Genomic DNA, 18256 nt, shown 5'->3' with positions numbered 1-18256 from the left:
GAAGCACAAGGGAAAAGTTACTGGTGTTCCAGGCATGTTCCTTCCCATTGGAACATTGTAGAAATCTATACCTGGAGCCTGAGATGAGAGCTCTTCATGTCCACACCTTGTTGAAAATGGAGCTTTGCTCTCTCCTGTCGTATTCTTAGAATTTGTCCCCAGGGTTGTGAACTTGGGTCCCTCAGAGCATTAATTTAGGACCTGAAATGGAAGCCCCTTGCTGTGCCCTTCCTGCATATTAGCCAGTCATGTGGAATAGACATGACGTCAGGAACTGAACTCGGGCTAAGATGACAATGATGTTTTGGCTTTTCATTCCTTTGCTGCTGTGGGGGTAGGTGGCTGCTCTAGCCTCCTCACTCCCACTGCTAAGATAGATTTAGAAGATTTTGTGCTAATGAGTAGATTAGGCAGAGTTGACAGAGACCTTTGGTACCTGAAGCACTAAGCAAGAAGTCAGACCTAAATTTGACATATATTTGTTTTTCCTGCCCACCTGTGTGGGAGGCTTAGCTGTCTGGGATTTTGGGCACTCTTCTGGTATTCCTACTGCTTGGTGTTCACCAAGTAATTTTTCCTCTTTTGGTTTGTTGCTTCATCTGTAATGTGATGAGGAGCATTAAAGAGGCAGTGCCTGGGAGCTTTCTCCTGACAGTACAGCCATTTCTCTGTAGAGATTCCTCCTTTTCAATAGTGAGCTTGTTCTGTTGGTTAAGGAGATACACACACACACACACACACACACACACACACACACATTTTAAGATTTTATTTACTCATTCATGAGAGACACACAACGAGAGGCAGAGACACAGGCAGAGGGAGAAGCAAGCTCCATGCAGGGAGCCCGATGCTGGACTCAGTCCTGGGACTCCAGGATCACATCCTGGGCTGAAGGCAGGTGCTAAACCGCTGAGCCACCCAGGGATCCCCAAAGATCTATATATATAAAGACAGACTAGTTTCTAAAATATACAAGTAAAAGTTTTTAGGAGTGTGGAGGCAATGTTTAAAGCTTCATTTGTCTTCTCATGCTGTTTCCATACCATATTCTCAGCTATTTAACCAAAACATCAATATCCTCTAAGTGGTTCTTTGTCAATTCTATAGAATGTATTTCCTGTCCTTAGAGTGACATTATCTTCTTTCAGCTTTGGGATTCTTTTCTAAATAATTTTTTCTTTAGAATTTGAAGCTGTTTGTTCAGAATGATCCAGAAGGTTGCAGAGTATCTGAAAGAGCAAGTGTGCATGTTGTCCTGACTCTGACGTTTATAGTGGGAGGATACATAGTTGGAAGGAGGGACTAAAAAGCCCAGGGAACATGCTGAGATGAGCCAAGAATTACATCAAAACATCAGTATGAGTGGACAAGATGTGAAGAAGTAGGATCAAAAAGCAGATGGTATAGAGCAATACATTTGGCTTAGAAGGAAATGCCATCTTCCTTATCAGAGACTAGATTTTTGGCTTTTGAATGTTTGTGGAGTAAAAGGTTCATGTCCTGCCATATGGTGACATCTAATAGCTTAATCACAAGTAGCAACCTGGATTTTCATAACCACATGACCCCTCAACTAATTTTGTAGTCACTGTCAACCAAAAGAGCACTTTGAATCCCTTTTGGAAATTGGAGCCCACTGTCCTAAAAAAAACGCATGTGGAGATTCAAGTGCCAAGAACAAGAAGTTGTATGTAGGCTTACCGAGCCTAGAACTCAGTCTGAAGTATCACTGGATTAAGCCTTTTTCTACCATTTTTATTTTACTCTGCCTAGTGTAGAAAGGACTACTAAAGGACACAGTGCCCTCACCACCAGGGATTAGGGACTAGATCTCTACCCCTACCTGTAGATGGAAAACCTTAGCTTATAGGAGTTGATGGAAAATCAGAAGTTGGAGCTAGTTAAAACCAGACCCAGAACTTCTTGGCCTTTTGGAAGCAACTATGCACAGCAGCCCTGTTGGCCTTTTTTTTCCCACAGGCTCTTGAAGGTCAAACCAGAGGAAAGACTCACCATCGAAGGAGTATTGGACCACCCGTGGCTCAACTCGACTGAGGCCTTGGATAATGTGTTACCCTCCGCTCAACTAATGATGGATAAGGTTTTGAGTGATGCTTATTTTATTTACCAAAAAGGCTGTGTTGAGAAGGAGTGCTGACAAGGCTCAGGGAGGGGTCAAAGGCAGAGTAATGCAGAGAACTCAGTCTTTCCCAGAGAGATATCCCTACTTTCCTGAAAATCAGGGTCTGAAATTAAAGCTTCTTGGAGTAAAAGACCAGATCAAGGCCTGGTAAATATACACTAAGTGAAAACTCAAATTCTCCATATTTGTGCTATGAGGTTGGGGGGCACAGAGTACTAAGCGACAACCTCCTTCCCCAGGGGCTTAAATAAGACAATTGGAAAGACCAATTTATGTGAAACAAGGAAGGAACATTGCAGACATCTTAGCTTTGCATGCTACATTTTCTATGAATGCTCTAGGAATTCAGAAAAAGAGAGTATCTTTGAAGGGCTGTAATTAGGGAAAGGTTCCCAAAGAGAAGGCAAAACCACTCATATTTATTAATTACTGCATGGCAGTTTTTAACCTCTTCACATGTTTAGGCATGAGCTGCCTTAAGGAATTTAAATAGACAACATAAGTGCCCAAGTATAGTTTTTTTTTTTTTTTTAAGATTTTTTATTTATTCATGAGAGACACACAGAGAGAGGCAGAGACACAAGCAGAGGGAGAAGCAGGCTCCATGCAGGGAGCCCAATGTGGGACTCGATCCCAGGACTCCAGGATCACGACCTGAGCCAAAGGCAGACGCTTAACTGCTGAGCCACCCAGGCGTCCCAGTGCCCAAGTATAGTGAACAACAGGAGCAATCAACTATAGACTGAAGTGCGTCTGTGGGTACATTAATGGGAAGTCAGTAAAATATATGTGGTAGTGCCAGGTTTTAAGTACACAGAGGGGGTTAAGTCTTGGTAGGACATAACTGAGAGGCAGTTGTTAATTTTTGGGAAGAGATTGGCCACACGGAAGGTATTTATTTATTTATTTATTTATTTATTAGATTTTATTTATTTATTCATGAGAATACACAGAGAGGAGAGAGAGAAGCAGAGACACAGGCAGAGGGAGAAGCAGGCTCCATGCAGGGAGCCTGATGTGGGACTGGATCCCAAGTCTCCAGGATCACACCCTGGGCTGAAGGCAGCACTAAACCGCTGAGCCACTGGGGCTGCCCGCCACACGGAAGGTATTTAGAGATGGTCAGCCAGACTTGCAGACTTGCCAGCCTAAGACTTCTGCAGTAATCTGTAAGCTCAGGAGCAGTTCTAGGAGCAGAGAAGTAGAGTTGAATAAATAGGTTCAATCTTTTGGAAGACAAATTGCTATAATTTTTGGTGACTTATTAAATAATAAGCCACAGTGTGGCTGAGAGTTTATAAAGGCAGTGACACAGGGATGCGTTTTACCCACTTAAAAGGAAGGAGGGTTGAAGTGTGAGAAAAAGTAAGAGAATAGGAAAAGACCATTCTTTTATTTTTTTTAAGATTTTATTTATTTATGAGAGACACAGAGAGAGAGAGAGAGAGAGAGAGAGGCAGAGACACAGGCAGAGGGAGAAGCAGGCTCCATGCAGGGAGCCCGATGTAGAATTCGATCCTGGGTCTCCAGAATCACACCCTGGGCTGAAGGCTGTGCTAAACCGCTGAGCCACCCGGGCTGGCCACCATTCTTTTTTTAAAAAGGGATTTTATTTATTTATTCGAGGGTGAGCAAGAGCAGGAGCTGGGGGCGGGTGGGGAGGGGCAGAGGGAAAAGGATAAGCAGACTCCCTGCTGTCTGGGGAACCCACCATGGGGCTCAGTCCTAGGACCGTGAGATCATGACCTGAGCTGAAGTCAGATGCTTAACTGACTGAGCTACCCAGATGTCCCAGGAAAAAAGAATTCTAAGACGTCCCTTAGTTTTGCTGGAGTATGGGAAAGACCTGAAAGGAACAGAATTCTCTGCTATCTCTGATTTGTGTGTTTTTCTTCTCCTGGTTTAAACATGCCTAGTAGTCCAGAATTGGTTTGATCAGTCCAAAATCCTAAGGAATTACTTAGATCAGCACATGGGGGTTACAGAATGGCTTTCCTTAAGACCTTGGAATTGCAGAATTAAGATTGCTTTCTGGAGTTACTGTAGAATTAGTGTATAATGAAGCCAAATATGAATATGCAGGATCTTAATGAGAAAGAGTGGGCCCTAGGCCTATAAGGTGTAACTGCAAGGTGACAGTATATTCCCATTTTTAAAGAAATGATGGGGTCATGATGTGGGTTGGCTAACTTTGAAGTGTAGAAAAATGGCCACATATGCAGATGTTGAATAGTGTCCATTCTAAGCCCTGCCTAGCAGATGAAGCCTGAGCTCATAACCTTGAGCTATTCTCCTCTTTTTGGTTGGGCCATCACTGATAAGGGTGATGTGAAGATCCAGTAGAGTATAGTCAGGGCCAGCTATTAAAGTTCCTTTAAACGAATTCAGACTCTACCTAAATCTACTACTTGCATGCTTAACAGGGAACTACTTTTTAAAATTGTCAAATTTTATTGTTGAAATTAAAACAAAAAATTATAATTATATAAATAATGTAATGTGTGTGTGTGTGTGTATATATATATATATATATATATATATATATATATATATATATAAAGCATAAATTCTTTTTCATTTCTCTGCCTTAATCTCACCCCTCAGAGATGAGGTAATATCTGGCTTAATGTATCCTTCCTGATCTTTTTCTGGAGAGACACACTTACACTCACAGTTTTTTTTTAAATATAAACATGGGATCATCTTGTTCTTAGAAAGCTTTCTGCTGATTATTTACCTTCCTTAATTGGTCTGCGCATAATAAGGGCCTGCTTTGGTCATAAAGATACATACTTCAAAAGTTCTGGACCCCATAAAGTTATTTCTCATTTTAAATTAATTGGCTGACCTGTAGATGAGTTCCTGAGGACCTACTTATTTACCATATGAAGTGGTTGGGGTTCTGAGCCACCCGGGCTGTCCACCAAGGGGTAGGGGGGAAAGTGGGGGGAGGGGCAGTGAATAAATGCCACTGTGGAAGGCTTCTCAGGCAGCAGCTTGCCAGCCTTTTCCCTGATGTACATAAACGCCTCTCTTTAGACTTGCTCTTGCCAATGATGGTGAACGTGAGTCTTACTTAGTATTTCTTACTTGCGTTTCTGTCCCTGTGCAGGGAAGAAGGTGCTAGCTGTTGTATGGCCCTTGGTTTGCCTGGTATTCCCTGGGCTTGCTGAGCCTTCGAAAAGATTGCTCTGGCTATTCAAAATTTGTATATTGCCAGTGTAAAAGTGCAATTGTCTTTTTAGTTCTTGGAGCTTCTCCTTCACAGTCTCTTAGATTTGCTTTTTTGGTGCCCTGAAATGAGGTGAAAACTGATCATAGTGTTTCCATTCAGGCGGTGGTTGCAGGAATCCAGCAGGCTCACGCAGAACAGTTGGCCAACATGAGAATCCAGGATCTGAAAGTCAGCCTCAAACCCCTGCACTCTGTGAACAATCCTATTCTGAGAAAAAGGAAATTACTCGGGTAACTGAGCTTATTCTGTGGATTCTCCTTCATGGTCCGTGTGGTTAAGCGCAGGGTTCTGAAAGAACAGCCAGTGGTTTGCCCTTTTGCTACTTAAGAGGGTAGAAAGGGTAAGCCCCTTTAAATAGCATCAGAAGTTAGAGACACTCAATAGTTAATTATTTATCTGAAAAATGTGCTGCCTTATGTTTAGAGTTAACTGTGGAGAATTGGTTTTTGAGGTTTCACCTTGTTGTTCCTCTCTCCCAAACTTTTAAAGCACCAAGCCAAAGGACTGTGTTTATATCCATGACCGTGAGAATGGAGCTGAGGATTCAAATGTTGCCTTGGAAAAGCTCCGAGATGTGATTGCTCAGTGTATTCTCCCCCAGGCTGGTAAAGGTCACGCCATTTATGAATGTTCTGTGCGTGTGTGGGGGTGTGTGTGTGTGTGTGTGTGTGTGTGTGTGCACGTGTGCACATGACAGAAGGAGCAGTTTAATTTGAGGCTTTCTTTTTCATTTTTGTGTTATAAGAAAATAAGTACATTATATAAATTACTCTGTGCCCACTAAAATAAGAGAGGGCAGCGGGAGCTCAGAAAGGTGGTTAAATTGTGCCCCTCCTTTGGTTTTCTCTGAAACTGCTAGTTAAGGTTTAATTGCCTGTGTCTGGTGCAGCATGCAGTTTTATGTTTTCTTAATTTGTTAACGAAGGCACAGGATAGAAGATGAAGAATGGAAAATGTGGACAGGATCAACGTGTGAAGAACAGGAAGCATTTCCAGAGCCTTTAGAGTGCAGGGCTATCATTAACTTGTGAATATAAAGAGAGAGAGCACCTCCCAAGTTGTATCATGGCCAGAGTGTGACTTGTACACGTCTCCTTTTGAGTGAGAACTTTGTTTTAGTGTGGTCTCTCTCACTTGGTGGAGTGTAATGGGCTCTTCTCAGCAGATGAGTGAGATGCTTCAAGTAGGAAGCCAGAAGGCTGTCTAGATTCCTTGGGTTTTTAGAGAATTCACATAGTGTTCTTAGATAGCTTCCAAAGAAATGAGCTTAGGATAAAGAAGGTGGTCCACTCAGCCTTGTTCTGTCCTCTCCTGGTCTGTTAGGTTAACATCTGTTTTTAATCAGCAGCAGAGTCTGACTCTGTTTACTTCCCAGACTCTAGTGCCAAGACCCTAGGTACATCAGAGGATTTGTGTGAGGCTATCTGAGTAGAAGAGTACAAAGCCCAGAAGTGGCCTACGTGTAGTGTAGGAACTAGTAGTAACAACAGTGCTAAAGTTTGCACTTTTACTCATCACTTCTCAACAAGTTAGACATGTCCTTCCATCTCTGACCCTTAAAATCCCATGATGCCACAGGAAGACACAACTTCTTCATCTTTATCAATAGGAGAGAATGAAGATGAAAAGCTGAATGAAGTAATGCAGGAGGCTTGGAAGTATAACCGGGAATGCAAACTCCTAAGAGATACTCTGCAAAGCTTCAGCTGGAACGGTAGGAACCTTCTTTCTTTCTCCGTGGATGCAGAAAAGTGATTATTTGTAGAACATGGAGGATATCTCGGGCTGGCTGGGGTTGTTTTGAGGTGAAGTGAGGCTAGAGAGTGAGCGGAGTATTATGGGACGGGGGTTAGTCCTACATTAGCTGCACAGGTGTATCTAGATGTCTGGCTCTTTCACTTGTTGAGTTTCAGAGTTCAGATAAACTGTGTGCTGCAAATTCAGTCCTGCAGATCCCCTGTCATACATCACATGATTCCGTTATTGGGTTCTTGTCAAGAATCTCCCTTCCAAACATTTGGAGACTGACTTTTTCTTTTTTGCATTTCAGGTCGTGGATTCACAGATAAAGTCGATAGACTAAAACTGGCAGAAATTGTGAAGCAGGTGATAGAAGAACAAACCATGTCCCATGAATCCCAATAATGACAGCTTCAGACTTTGTTTTTTTTAACAATTTGAAAAATTATTCTTTAATGTATAAAGTAATTTTTATGTAAATTAATAAATCATAATTTCATTTCCACATTACTTAAAGACACTGTATAGATTTAGATACAGGACTTACTCATAGTATAGTTCATTTGTTTGTTTTTAAGAAAAGCTCAGTTCTTAGAGATACACTATTACTCTAGGACTGTTTTCTCATATGTTTGTAAGATGACAGATGGTATTGTCAAACAAGATTGTTTTATTTGTAATAAAATGTACAAAAACCATTTGCCAGTGGTAGACAAAGGACTGACTATACTGACCTGTCTGTTAGTAAACAGTTGAACCAAGTACTGTGGAATCTGGTTTCACTTGCCCCGTGTATTTGCTTTCTGCACTATTGGTAGATTACCTCTGGTGCCAAAAAACTTCTGTGGATCCATACTGCAGACTGCCTGCTGAAATCCACAGGATACAAACTCCCATAGTGGAAGAGACAGGGAGATGAGCCCTCATTTCCCTTTTTCCTAATTATTTTGGGCAAAGTGGTAACATTTCTTTTTTGTCATATCTTTTAAAAGGTATTGGTGTGTTTCTTAAACCTAATGGGATTTTGAGTTTGTTCTTTTCATGCAGAACCAGAGCTTCATTCCATTCATCTGAGGTCCCGCTCAGTCCTCTCCCCTTCCCTGCAGCCCCACCAAGCTCTGTTGCTTCTTTTCTTTTTTTTCTTTTTCTCTGTTCTCCTGGCTCTATTTATTGGATGATTTTTCTGAGAAAGTTACATGTCATGTAAACTGGACTTTTGGGTTAGCATCTAAGGTGGTCCAGTTTTTTTCTCTTAAAGCTTCCCTTGTACTGTCAAATGTTTTGGCTTGCATTTTACATTGACATCCTGGGCTACATTTATTTTGATCAGTACCCTTCATTTTCAGGAAGGGTGGTTTTGGCCCAGAGATTAGCTGTTTCAATGGAAAACAAGGCTGGATGCTTTTTTAAAGTTTTCTGTTGTGCACATGGGCTTCCATAAACCATTTTTATTTACTTATTTATTATAGCAGTTTTTGGTGGGTACCTGTGTTGGTAAATAGAAGGGCTAGCAGGCAAATTTCCAATTTACAGAGCAGAGGAAGATGATCTGTTGACAGTTCTTCACTTTCATCCCATCACATTCTCTTCAATCAAAATTGATCTCACAGAGCTCACTTTGTAACTCCTCCACTTTACTCAGCTGGTCTTCAGGATGACATTTGGTTAGTATGCCCCATATGTATGTGACTGGATGTGTAGGATAAAAATACAAAGTATCTTGTAAGAATTACCTTATTACATTGAATAATAAATATTTTTTGAGGTAAGGCTTCCTAATCTTAGGTGATGAATTACTTATAAATAGATACCCTGTATATTATGCTGAGTGAAATAAGTCAGTCGGAGAAGGACAAACATTATATGGTCTCATCATTTGGAGAATATAAAAAATAGTGAAAGGGAATAAAGGGAAAAGGAGAAAAAAATAAGTGGGAAATATCAGAAAGGGAGACAGAATATGGAAGACTCCTAACTCTGGGAAACGAACTAGGGGTGGTAGAAGGGGAGGTGAGCGGGGGGTGGGGGTGACTGGGTGACAGGCACTGAAGTGAGCACTTGATGAGATGAACACTGGGTGTTACTCTATATGCTGGCAAATTGAACACCAATAAAAAATAAATTTATTTAAAAAATAAATAAATAAAATAAAATACGGGCTAACTAAAATCTATGAAACCTGAGTAAGCTTCTGGAATAAAAATCATTAATGGGAAAAAAAAAATAGATACCCTGTAAAGAGAATTCAGTAGTTTTTTTTTTTTTTTTTTTAAGATTTTATTTATTTGAGAGAGTGTACAAACGGGGAGGAACAGAGGGAGAGGGACAGCAGACTCTGTGCTGAGCATGGAGTCCAAGGGGCTGGATGGATCCCATGATCCTGAGATCATGACCTAAGCAGAAATCAAGAGTCAGATGCTTAACCAACTAAGCTATGCAGATGTCCCAGTTTTCAGCTTTTCAAAGCTAAAAATAGATATGTAATTTTTTAGGGGCACCTGGCTAGCTCAGTTGGTAGAGCTTGTGACTTGATCTCAGGGTTATGAGTTTGAACCCTATGATGGGCATAGAGCTTACTTAAGAAATTTTAATTTTTAAAAAAATTAAAAAGCTTTTTAAAAAGAGCTTATAAGGATGCCTGGGTGGCTTAGCGGTTGAGAGTCTGCTTTCGGCTCAGGGCGTGATCCCAGGATCCGGGATTGAGTCCCTCATCGGGTTCCCTGTAGGGAGCCTGCTTCTCCTTCTGCCTGTGTCTCTGCCTCTCTCTCTCTCTCTCTCTCTCTCTCTCTGTCTCTCATGAATAAATAAATAAATCTTTTTAAAAAAATAAAAAGCTTATATTCATGTGAGAAAGAACAAATAGAAGGAATTATTGGTTAAAGAACTCAGATGTTCTAAGTCACATCTTGTGTGTGAATCAAGCAATGTGTTTCAATTTGAGAATTGGAAAATTGGATATACTTAGTTATATATTTATTTAAAAAATGGAAGTGTTCTTTCATTTCTGATTATTTTATCCTACAAAATGACAACCTAATTTGCCCTGCCTGTTTGGTTAAAATAAGGGAAATATCTTAAATCTGTGATAATTTCCAAATTATTTAATTGTAAGAGGCCTTCTCTCATATAAAATACGAGAAGAAATTCAGCTAAAAATCATTTTACCTTTTTTGCTATATATTTTTTATATTATTTTTTTATTGGAGTTCGATTTGCCAACATATAACACCCAGTGCTCATCCTGTCAAGTTGCTATACATTTTTAAAATGGACTTGTGATATGACAGTACAAATTTTTTGCCAGATGCTAAAGATTAAGTTTTTAAGTCTGTATTAGGAATTAAATATTACTGAGTTGATCTGCTCTCTTGCTCATATCTGAGATCTTATGGTACTGTACCATTCCCTTTTTTTGTTTTGTTTTAAGATTTATTTATTTGAGAGAGCAAGCACAAGTGCAGGGAGGGGCAGGAGAGAAAGAGAATCTCAAGCAGACTCCTCACTGAGCATGGAGCCTCTCAGAGGGTTGGTCTTACAACTCTGAGATCATGACTTGAGCCAAAACCAGGAGTCAGGATGCCCAATGGACTGAGCTACCCAGGTACCCCTGTACCATTACTTTTTGAATTAGATAGGATATATCCCCATTTTTGAGTGTTACTTGCAGTTATAACCCTTTTTTAAAAAGGTTTTGTATTGTAAATATTTGACTTGATAAAATATTTTCATGCAGGATAAAAGATGTACAGTTTTATTTTAGTTCATCATAAAATGTACAGGAGAACAACTGCAAGGAATGTGGATAGTGCTTTTTTTCCCTTTTGAAAGTATTGGTAAATATGTCAGGAAATTGACACAAAACCAAACCCAAAGACTTACACATTTCAATTTTAGTTATAAGAGTGAAGAAATCTACAAAAATTCTTACACAGTCCATTTTTTATTTTCTTGATGGAATGGTAACAAGATAGCTAGTTAATCAGTTTGTTCTTATGTTGGGGCAGTTGGGAGGAATTGAATGTTGGTCATGATCACTTGTATACTTCCATGGTAAAAGTAAGCTCATTTCATTTATCACTTAATATGTTAATTAGTAAAACTTCAAGTAGGGAAGAATTATGTTTATATTCAGACACCATGCAAAGTATCTAAACATCTGTTATGAACAAAGGCTGAAAAAGGAGGGTTGAGCTGCAAACAATGTCCTGAATACTACGGATATGAGGAAAGGAAGCAGTGGATACAGAGAACTTTGTCCTGCTTAGAGATCCCCAAAGAATCCCTGTCCCCTCCCCCTACCTCCTGCCAGAATGTTGGGTTTCAAAGAATGAGCAGATTAACGGATATCAGGTGTAGTGTGGCCTGGGCTGAGAATAAGGATAATTTGCCTGAGTTATAGTACTGTCTGAATCATTACAGTCCACCTCTGTGGCATAACGGTGAAGATAAAGGGAACTTACCCAAGGAACATTAGAGCTTCTGCTGTTGGAAGGAAGTCATATCGTAAGGGAACTACCAAAGGCCAAGAGCGAATAGAAATAGAGCCGCGAAGCCTGTATTATTCAAGCTGCACAGCAGTCACCCCTTAGGGAGCCAGCCAATATCCGGGGCTAGTGCCTGAGTCTCAGCATGTCAAGAACTGTTGCCTTGAGACATAGGCCACACAGCATCAACTGATTCACAATGGCCATATCCATGGCAGCTTCTTTGAGACACTCTGCCTCTATACTGCCTTCACTATGGAAAAACCAAGGGGCCTTGAAAGAGGGTAAGATAAAGTTTCAGACTTGGGCTCAGCAAAACAGGGACTTCAGGCTGGGACCAGTGCTACAGTTGTCCTCTGTCAGGTTGGGGATTTTGTTGCTGTTGGTACTGATTTTCTTGCCAAGCTTGTACTGTGACCCTGGATCTGTATATTACTCTTCTTATGAAACAGTCATCCCCAAGAGTCTGACAGCCAAGGGAAGGGAAGACCCAGGGGAAAAGGCATCCTATGTACTATTAATGCAGGGCCAGAAACAGGTGATTCACCTGAAGGTGAAGAGAGACTATTTTGTGAGTAACTTTCCAGTCTTCAGCTACCACAATGGTGTCCTGGGGCAAGAAATGCCTTTCATCTCGCATGACTGTCACTATGAAGGCTACATAGAAGGAGTCCCAGGTTCTTTTGTTTCTCTCAACACCTGTTCGGGCCTCAGGGGCATCCTGATTAGGGAGGGAAAACCCTATGGCATTGAGCCCATGGACACTTCAAAACGGTTTGAACATGTGCTGTACACCATGGCACACCAAGCTCGAGTCTCCTGTAATGTCACTTCCAAAGGCAGCCAAGTGGTGTCCACCAGCCGGCAACAAGGGAGCAGGAAGCCTCGCAGTCTACAGGCACCGTCCTCCTTTTGGTCACACACCAAGTACGTGGAGATGTTTGTCGTGGTCAACCACCGGCGGTTCCAAATGTGGGGCAGTAACGTCAATGAGACAGTCCAGAGAGTAATGGACATCACCGCTCTGGCCAACATCTTCACTAGGGGAATAAACACAGAGGTGGTGTTGGCTGGAATGGAGATCTGGACCGAGGGGGACCTCATAGAAGTCCCAGCGGACTTGCGAGTTACACTCAGGAATTTCAATAGCTGGAGACAGGAGAAGCTGTTCCATCGTGTGGAGCACGATGTTGCCCACATGATCGTTGGACATCATCCTGAAGGGGATGCGGGGCAGGCATTTCTCAATGGTGCCTGTTCAGGAGGCTTTGCAACAGCCGTTGAATCCTTCCATCATGAAGATGTCCTCCTGTTTGCAGCGCTCATGGTCCATGAGCTCGGGCACAACTTGGGTATTCAGCACGACCACTCAGCCTGCATTTGTAAAGATAAACACTTTTGCCTCATGCATGAAAATATCACTAAGGAAAGTGGCTTCAGCAACTGCAGCTCTGACTACTTCTACAAGTTCCTCCGGGAGCATAAAGGGGCCTGCCTATTTAACAAGCCTCGGCCCAAAGGTCGCCTGCGTAGGCAAGCCACGTGTGGAAATGGTGTGTTGGACTACAACGAGGAATGTGACTGTGGACCTGACTGTGGTAATAACCTTTGCTGTGACCAAACATGTCGGTTGAAGGAGCAGGCACAGTGTAATGATGGACTATGCTGTTTTAATTGCCAGTTCAGACATAAAGGATTCATGTGTCGTTCTGCTTTGGGAGAGTGTGACCTCCCGGAGTATTGTGATGGTTCTTCTGGTAAATGCCCCCCAGACCTCTATAAGCAAGATGGTACACTGTGTGATATAATCCACTATTGCTTTAGAGGCCGGTGTAAGAACCCTGATATTCAGTGCATGGATATATATGGTTCCCCTGCAGTGTCTGCTCCAGAAGACTGTTATATTTCTGTGAACAGCAAAGGTAACCGGTTTGGGAACTGTGGCTGTCCTACTGCAGTTGTCCCAAGATATGTTAAGTGCTTTGATGAGAATATATTTTGTGGGAAACTTGTATGTACAAATATTACCCAGGTACCACCAATAAAACCTTACCATACTGTGATCCAGGTAGCTCACAAAGATGACTGGTGTTGGAGCATGGATGCCTACAACATCAGTGATATCCCTGACGATGGAGATGTGCACACTGGCACTCTCTGTGCCCCACACAAAGTCTGCATGAATTACTCTTGCACTGATCATGTCGTGCTCAAGTACGACTGTGAACCAAAAGAAATGTGTAATGGGAGAGGAGTTTGCAACAATTTAAAGCACTGCCATTGTGAGGCTGGCTATGCCCCACCTGACTGCAAAGCTCCAGGAAATGGTGGGAGTGTGGACAGTGGTCCCCCCAGTAAATCACCTAATAATGATGAAAATCTAAGTGCAGGAGGAATTGCCATTCCTAGTAAACGTACAAGTGAAACGAAGATTCTTGGCAAGGTAATTTTCATACTCCCCGCATTTCTTTTACTATTATTGTTGATTTTAATATTTTTCATTAGCCTTAGGGCTGGAATTGAGTCAATAGAGACTCCAGGGGGATCCTCAGAGGTGACCTCAGAGACCACGACAACTACTGAGGCAACAGAGTTCCTAACACAGGACTTAGGAAAGAACGTTGCAAATGTTTCAGAGATGGGTCCAGAGAAGGAGCCACAGGAAGCCCAACCACCAGAGGAGCCCTCCCCACCGCAGGAGCAGCTGTCTCCACAGGAGGCGCCCCCACCCCAGGAAGCCCCCCAACCACAGGATGCACCCGAACCACAGGAGACCCCCAAACCAAAGGAAGCCTCACCCCCAGAGGCCTCTGCAACCCTGGACACCCCACTCCCGGACGCCCCTCCACCCCCGGACGCCCCTCTACCCCCCGACACCTCTCCACCCCCGGACGCCCCTCTACCCCCCAACACCTCTCCACCCCCGGACATCCCTCCACCCCCCGAGGCTCCACTGCCTGAAGTCCCAGGAGAGCCTGTACCATAGAGGTAGCAGGTGAAGGACAGGAAAAATCAAAGGCAGAAGAATAGTGGAGGAAGAAGCTAAATACATAAAATACGTCACGCACTGAATGGGAATGAGAGGTTCATAGAGGCAAAGGTAAAGTGAGAATTGATGGCTCCAGTGGCTCTAACTGGACTATATAGTTTAAAGAAACATAGTAATCTGGGAGGAGGGAATCTAGCTTTCAATATTTGTATTAGCAATTTGGTTATACATTGATACATGAAATCATAAAAATATTGTGTAGCTTTTCCCATTTCCTGAAACCATTTTATTTAAGCTCTTCTCATGAATCATTGCTATAAATATCTTGCGTCACTTGGGTCAATTTCTGAGCTAAAATTATTTTTCAGGGCATACCATCTTACATCTACATTGTTTGACACAATTATTGTACCTATATTATTACTATCCTGGGATTATTCAACCAAGTCACATAAATGCATTATTTTAAGAACATTATCTTTTGAGTACTCTAATTTGCCATGACAGTTTCTATTCATGAAATAGAGGTAAGTTGAAATAAATAAAAGACAATGTTTGGATGAAGCATCACTTCAGATCTGATGCAGCTTAGTAATTGGGGAATTTTCTATATTGAGGCTCACTGGAACAGGCTGCAGCTGAATCAGGGATCCAGCTGTATGAAGTAGTCTGGGCAACAGAGGCCAGGGGACATATACACAGTGTTGAATTCATGTTTGACTTTTGTTTGTTCTCTTGATTTCTTAATTTCTATATTAAAGGTGATATTTACTCACTGGTAAATCATGGGAAACTCTCAAATTATAGGTAACACATAATATTGGTAAATCTATGTAGAGAGATCATAAAGCATATATAACAATAAGAATCCCATTCTATCCAAGACACTGTGCTAAACACTTCACATTTGTTGTCTTAATTTTGTCCTCCCATCTGTCCTCTGAGACCTCCATCTTCTAAAAGAGGAAACAGACCCCAAAGAGTTCTGCTCTAGAGTTAGCAACAGGTGGAAGCTGTGTCTTGCCCAATGTACAACTGAATCTACATTCCCCACTGCTTCATGAGCTCTTCCTTCAATAAAAAAAAAAAAAAAAAAGTGCCCACTTTAAAGACAATCGATATGTCCTTTATGTGCCCAGGACATGGCTTCTTCCTCAGTGACTCTGAGGAAACTAAAGCCATACCAGATGGGTGCTTGATCACTATCGTGAACCTACCAGACTGTGTACTTGTTACCAATGAAAGTGCCTTTCCCCCTATTACATCCTGACGTCATGGGGTGTCAGGGTTTATCTTATTCAGCTCTGAGGTCCCAGCTCACTGTAGGTGCTCAGTAAATGTTGACCAAGTGAAGGACTTTAAAATAGGGGGGTAACTTCTATGAATGCCACTTGCCAAAACCTTGCTCGGGTGCAGTGTTGCTTCAGGTTGAGTGTTCTGTGTCTCAGGGCAGTTCCTGAGCATCAGTCCCTGATGATACACTTGCTGAGTCCCTCTTCTAATGCCTGACACACATGCGCAGAAGAGAACAGAAAAAAAAAATTCCATAAAGACATGATTTCTGCCTACAAGAAGCTTATGTTAATTACTTTTGCTGGAACAAAACTAAACTTCAGGGCAAAATCCAAACTCAGGACTTCGTTATGTAAGATTCCAGGTCATGGGATTTGCTGCTAACCAAATCTCAGCGTGTTTTGTGCCAGAAGATCAGGATGCATGGTGAAAAGACACCATTAGTTGGTAGTCAGCCGAGAGTTGTGACGACAAGGGTGAAACAGAGTAAGTGAAGGTCTCCACTTGTAAACTTACACATGTGATTTGGGACTTTTGAAAAAGATGTGGAGGATTTCTGCTGAGAAGCACTTCAGTGGAGAGCAGGAGGGGTGACTTTCCTAACTGCACATGTGATGGTGACTATGTTAAGAGTTAAAGAGCATCACATATTTTTACTAGCTTCTCAAGCATAAGGGAATCATGATTTAGATAGGGGGTAATTATGCTTAGCTAATTTAATGGTGTTCTTTAAAGACCAAAAGTCTTATAGATAATTGGGAAACTATCAGTAAAACCTATTTAAAACTCCACAACAAGAATACCTGGGTGGCTCAGTCAGTTAAGCATCTGCCCTCGGCTCAGGTCATGATCCTGGGTCCTGGGATCCCAGCCCCTGGTTGGACTCCCTGCTCAGCGAGGAGTCTGCTTCTCTGTCTTCCTCTGCCTCCACCCCTACGCTACCCGCACTCACCCTCTCTCTCTCTCTCTCATTAGTAAATGGAATTTTTTTTTTTTTAGTAAATGGAATCTTAAAAAAAAAAAAAAACCAAAAAACTTCACAATATTTACATCAAACTTTACAAAAATTTAGCAAATATGCAAGTTGTAAGTTGAATAAACTTTGTTTTTTAGTTGCTGTCCTATGACTGCAAGATGAGGTTGAAGGCAGGAAGCAAAGGTCAGGACAGGCTATTTGAATGAAGTTCCTCTGAAAAAGTGATAGAAAATTGGACGACGTATTTATAAACTGTCAGATGAATCTATTTTTTAAAGATTTTATTGATTTATTTGAGAGAGAGAGAGAGGAAGGAGAGAGAGCACAAGCAGGGGGAGCGGCAGAGGGAGAGGTAAAAGCAGGCTCCCTGTTGAGCAGGAAGCCTGATGAGGGGCCCAATCCCAGGACCCTGAGATCATGACTTGAGCCAAAGGCAGATGCTCAACCGACTGAGCCACCCAGGCACCCGTGTCAGGTAAATCTTAAAATATGTGGAAACCCTAAATCTCAGGGATTGAAGGTTGAAGTTCTTTAGCATATGCTATGGCAGGGAGGAGACCAATTTTAGTGTGGGCACAAGAAGGGAGGTAGGGTAACTTGGGTTCCAGGTTCAGCGTTCTGCATTTTGTGTGACTGCTTCTACAAAGCACACTCTTTTGCCTGATCCTCTGCCCCCCACCCCATTATGTTTGGGGTATTCTGAGGTGTTCTTGCTTCCATGTTCCAATAACCTGTGTGGGTAGTCACTAATGACCCAGCCAGCTGCACCTAAGAGATTCTGACAGTGACTCTGCCGTCCTTTGCCCCCCCTTCCCTGAGTGGTTATTGTCCTCTCTCTGCTCCCTAAGGCTGGTGGAGACCGAGGCCCTTCCCTTAGTTTCCCAAAGCACAGCCAAGTCCAGGCTCTAGATTTTTTATCCAGGTTTAGAGGGAACAAAGGGAAACTACAGTGTGGAAAATAATGTATTTGGGTGTGGCCAATATTAAAGTTCTTGGAGTCCAGACGTCTTGCCCCTCCCTCGGAGACTTGGACAGGTCCTCTCTTTCTTTGGACGTCCCCAACGTGACATCTTTCATTGTCCATGCAGGAGTACTTTGGGAATGTCCTCGAAACTTGGAGCCAAACACCAACCTCCCTTCTGGGGCTCAGTTGAAGGAAAGTAAAAGATTTATGTTAAACACAGGTGACATCATCAACCTCATAGGGGTGCAGTTCTGCACTAAATAAAGTTTTGCACTCATCACCAAAAATTTTTTTCATCTGTAAAATTTCTTGACACCATGTTAAAAATTAAAATGAAAACTTAATGGTATTTACAAACTTCAGAATTTTAGTGTTTCCTTTGGGCAAATATGCTCACTGAAATGTTTTCTCAAAACCAAGAGCAGACTT

General features: G+C 42.1%; 2 protein-coding genes across 7 annotated transcripts in view; one reads left to right on the top strand and one right to left on the bottom strand.

Annotated features, from left to right (window-relative positions):
* The window catches only part of MAPKAPK5 (MAPK activated protein kinase 5), a 40804-nt gene extending 32985 nt beyond the window's left edge, over positions 1–7819 (top strand). Inside the window, exons 10-14 of one of the 2 annotated variants that reach the window (XM_041728552.1) lie at positions 1984–2104; positions 5481–5611; positions 5871–5986; positions 6991–7095; positions 7432–7819. In XM_041728552.1, coding sequence (XP_041584486.1) covers positions 1984–2104; positions 5481–5611; positions 5871–5986; positions 6991–7095; positions 7432–7526 — 568 coding nt within the window. In that variant the 3' untranslated portion in view covers positions 7527–7819. Of the gene's footprint in view, positions 1–1983; positions 2105–5480; positions 5612–5870; positions 5993–6990; positions 7096–7431 lie in introns of both variants that reach the window. The other variant, XM_041728551.1, reaches the window with a different exon arrangement.
* The window catches only part of TMEM116 (transmembrane protein 116), a 166167-nt gene continuing 150021 nt past the window's right edge, over positions 2111–18256 (bottom strand). For all 5 annotated transcript variants that reach the window (XM_041728544.1, XM_041728543.1, XM_041728542.1 and 2 more), the window contains one exon: positions 2111–3333. In XM_041728544.1, the coding sequence (XP_041584478.1) occupies positions 3084–3333 (250 nt within the window). In that variant the 3' untranslated portion in view covers positions 2111–3083. The remainder of the gene's footprint in view (positions 3334–18256) is intronic.

Source organism: Vulpes lagopus, chromosome 14 (assembly GCF_018345385.1).
Source record: "Vulpes lagopus strain Blue_001 chromosome 14, ASM1834538v1, whole genome shotgun sequence".
NCBI classification, from domain to species: domain Eukaryota; kingdom Metazoa; phylum Chordata; class Mammalia; order Carnivora; family Canidae; genus Vulpes; species Vulpes lagopus.
The sequence above is the reverse complement of the archived record's forward strand: the minus strand, read 5'-3'. Positions and strand labels throughout refer to the sequence as shown.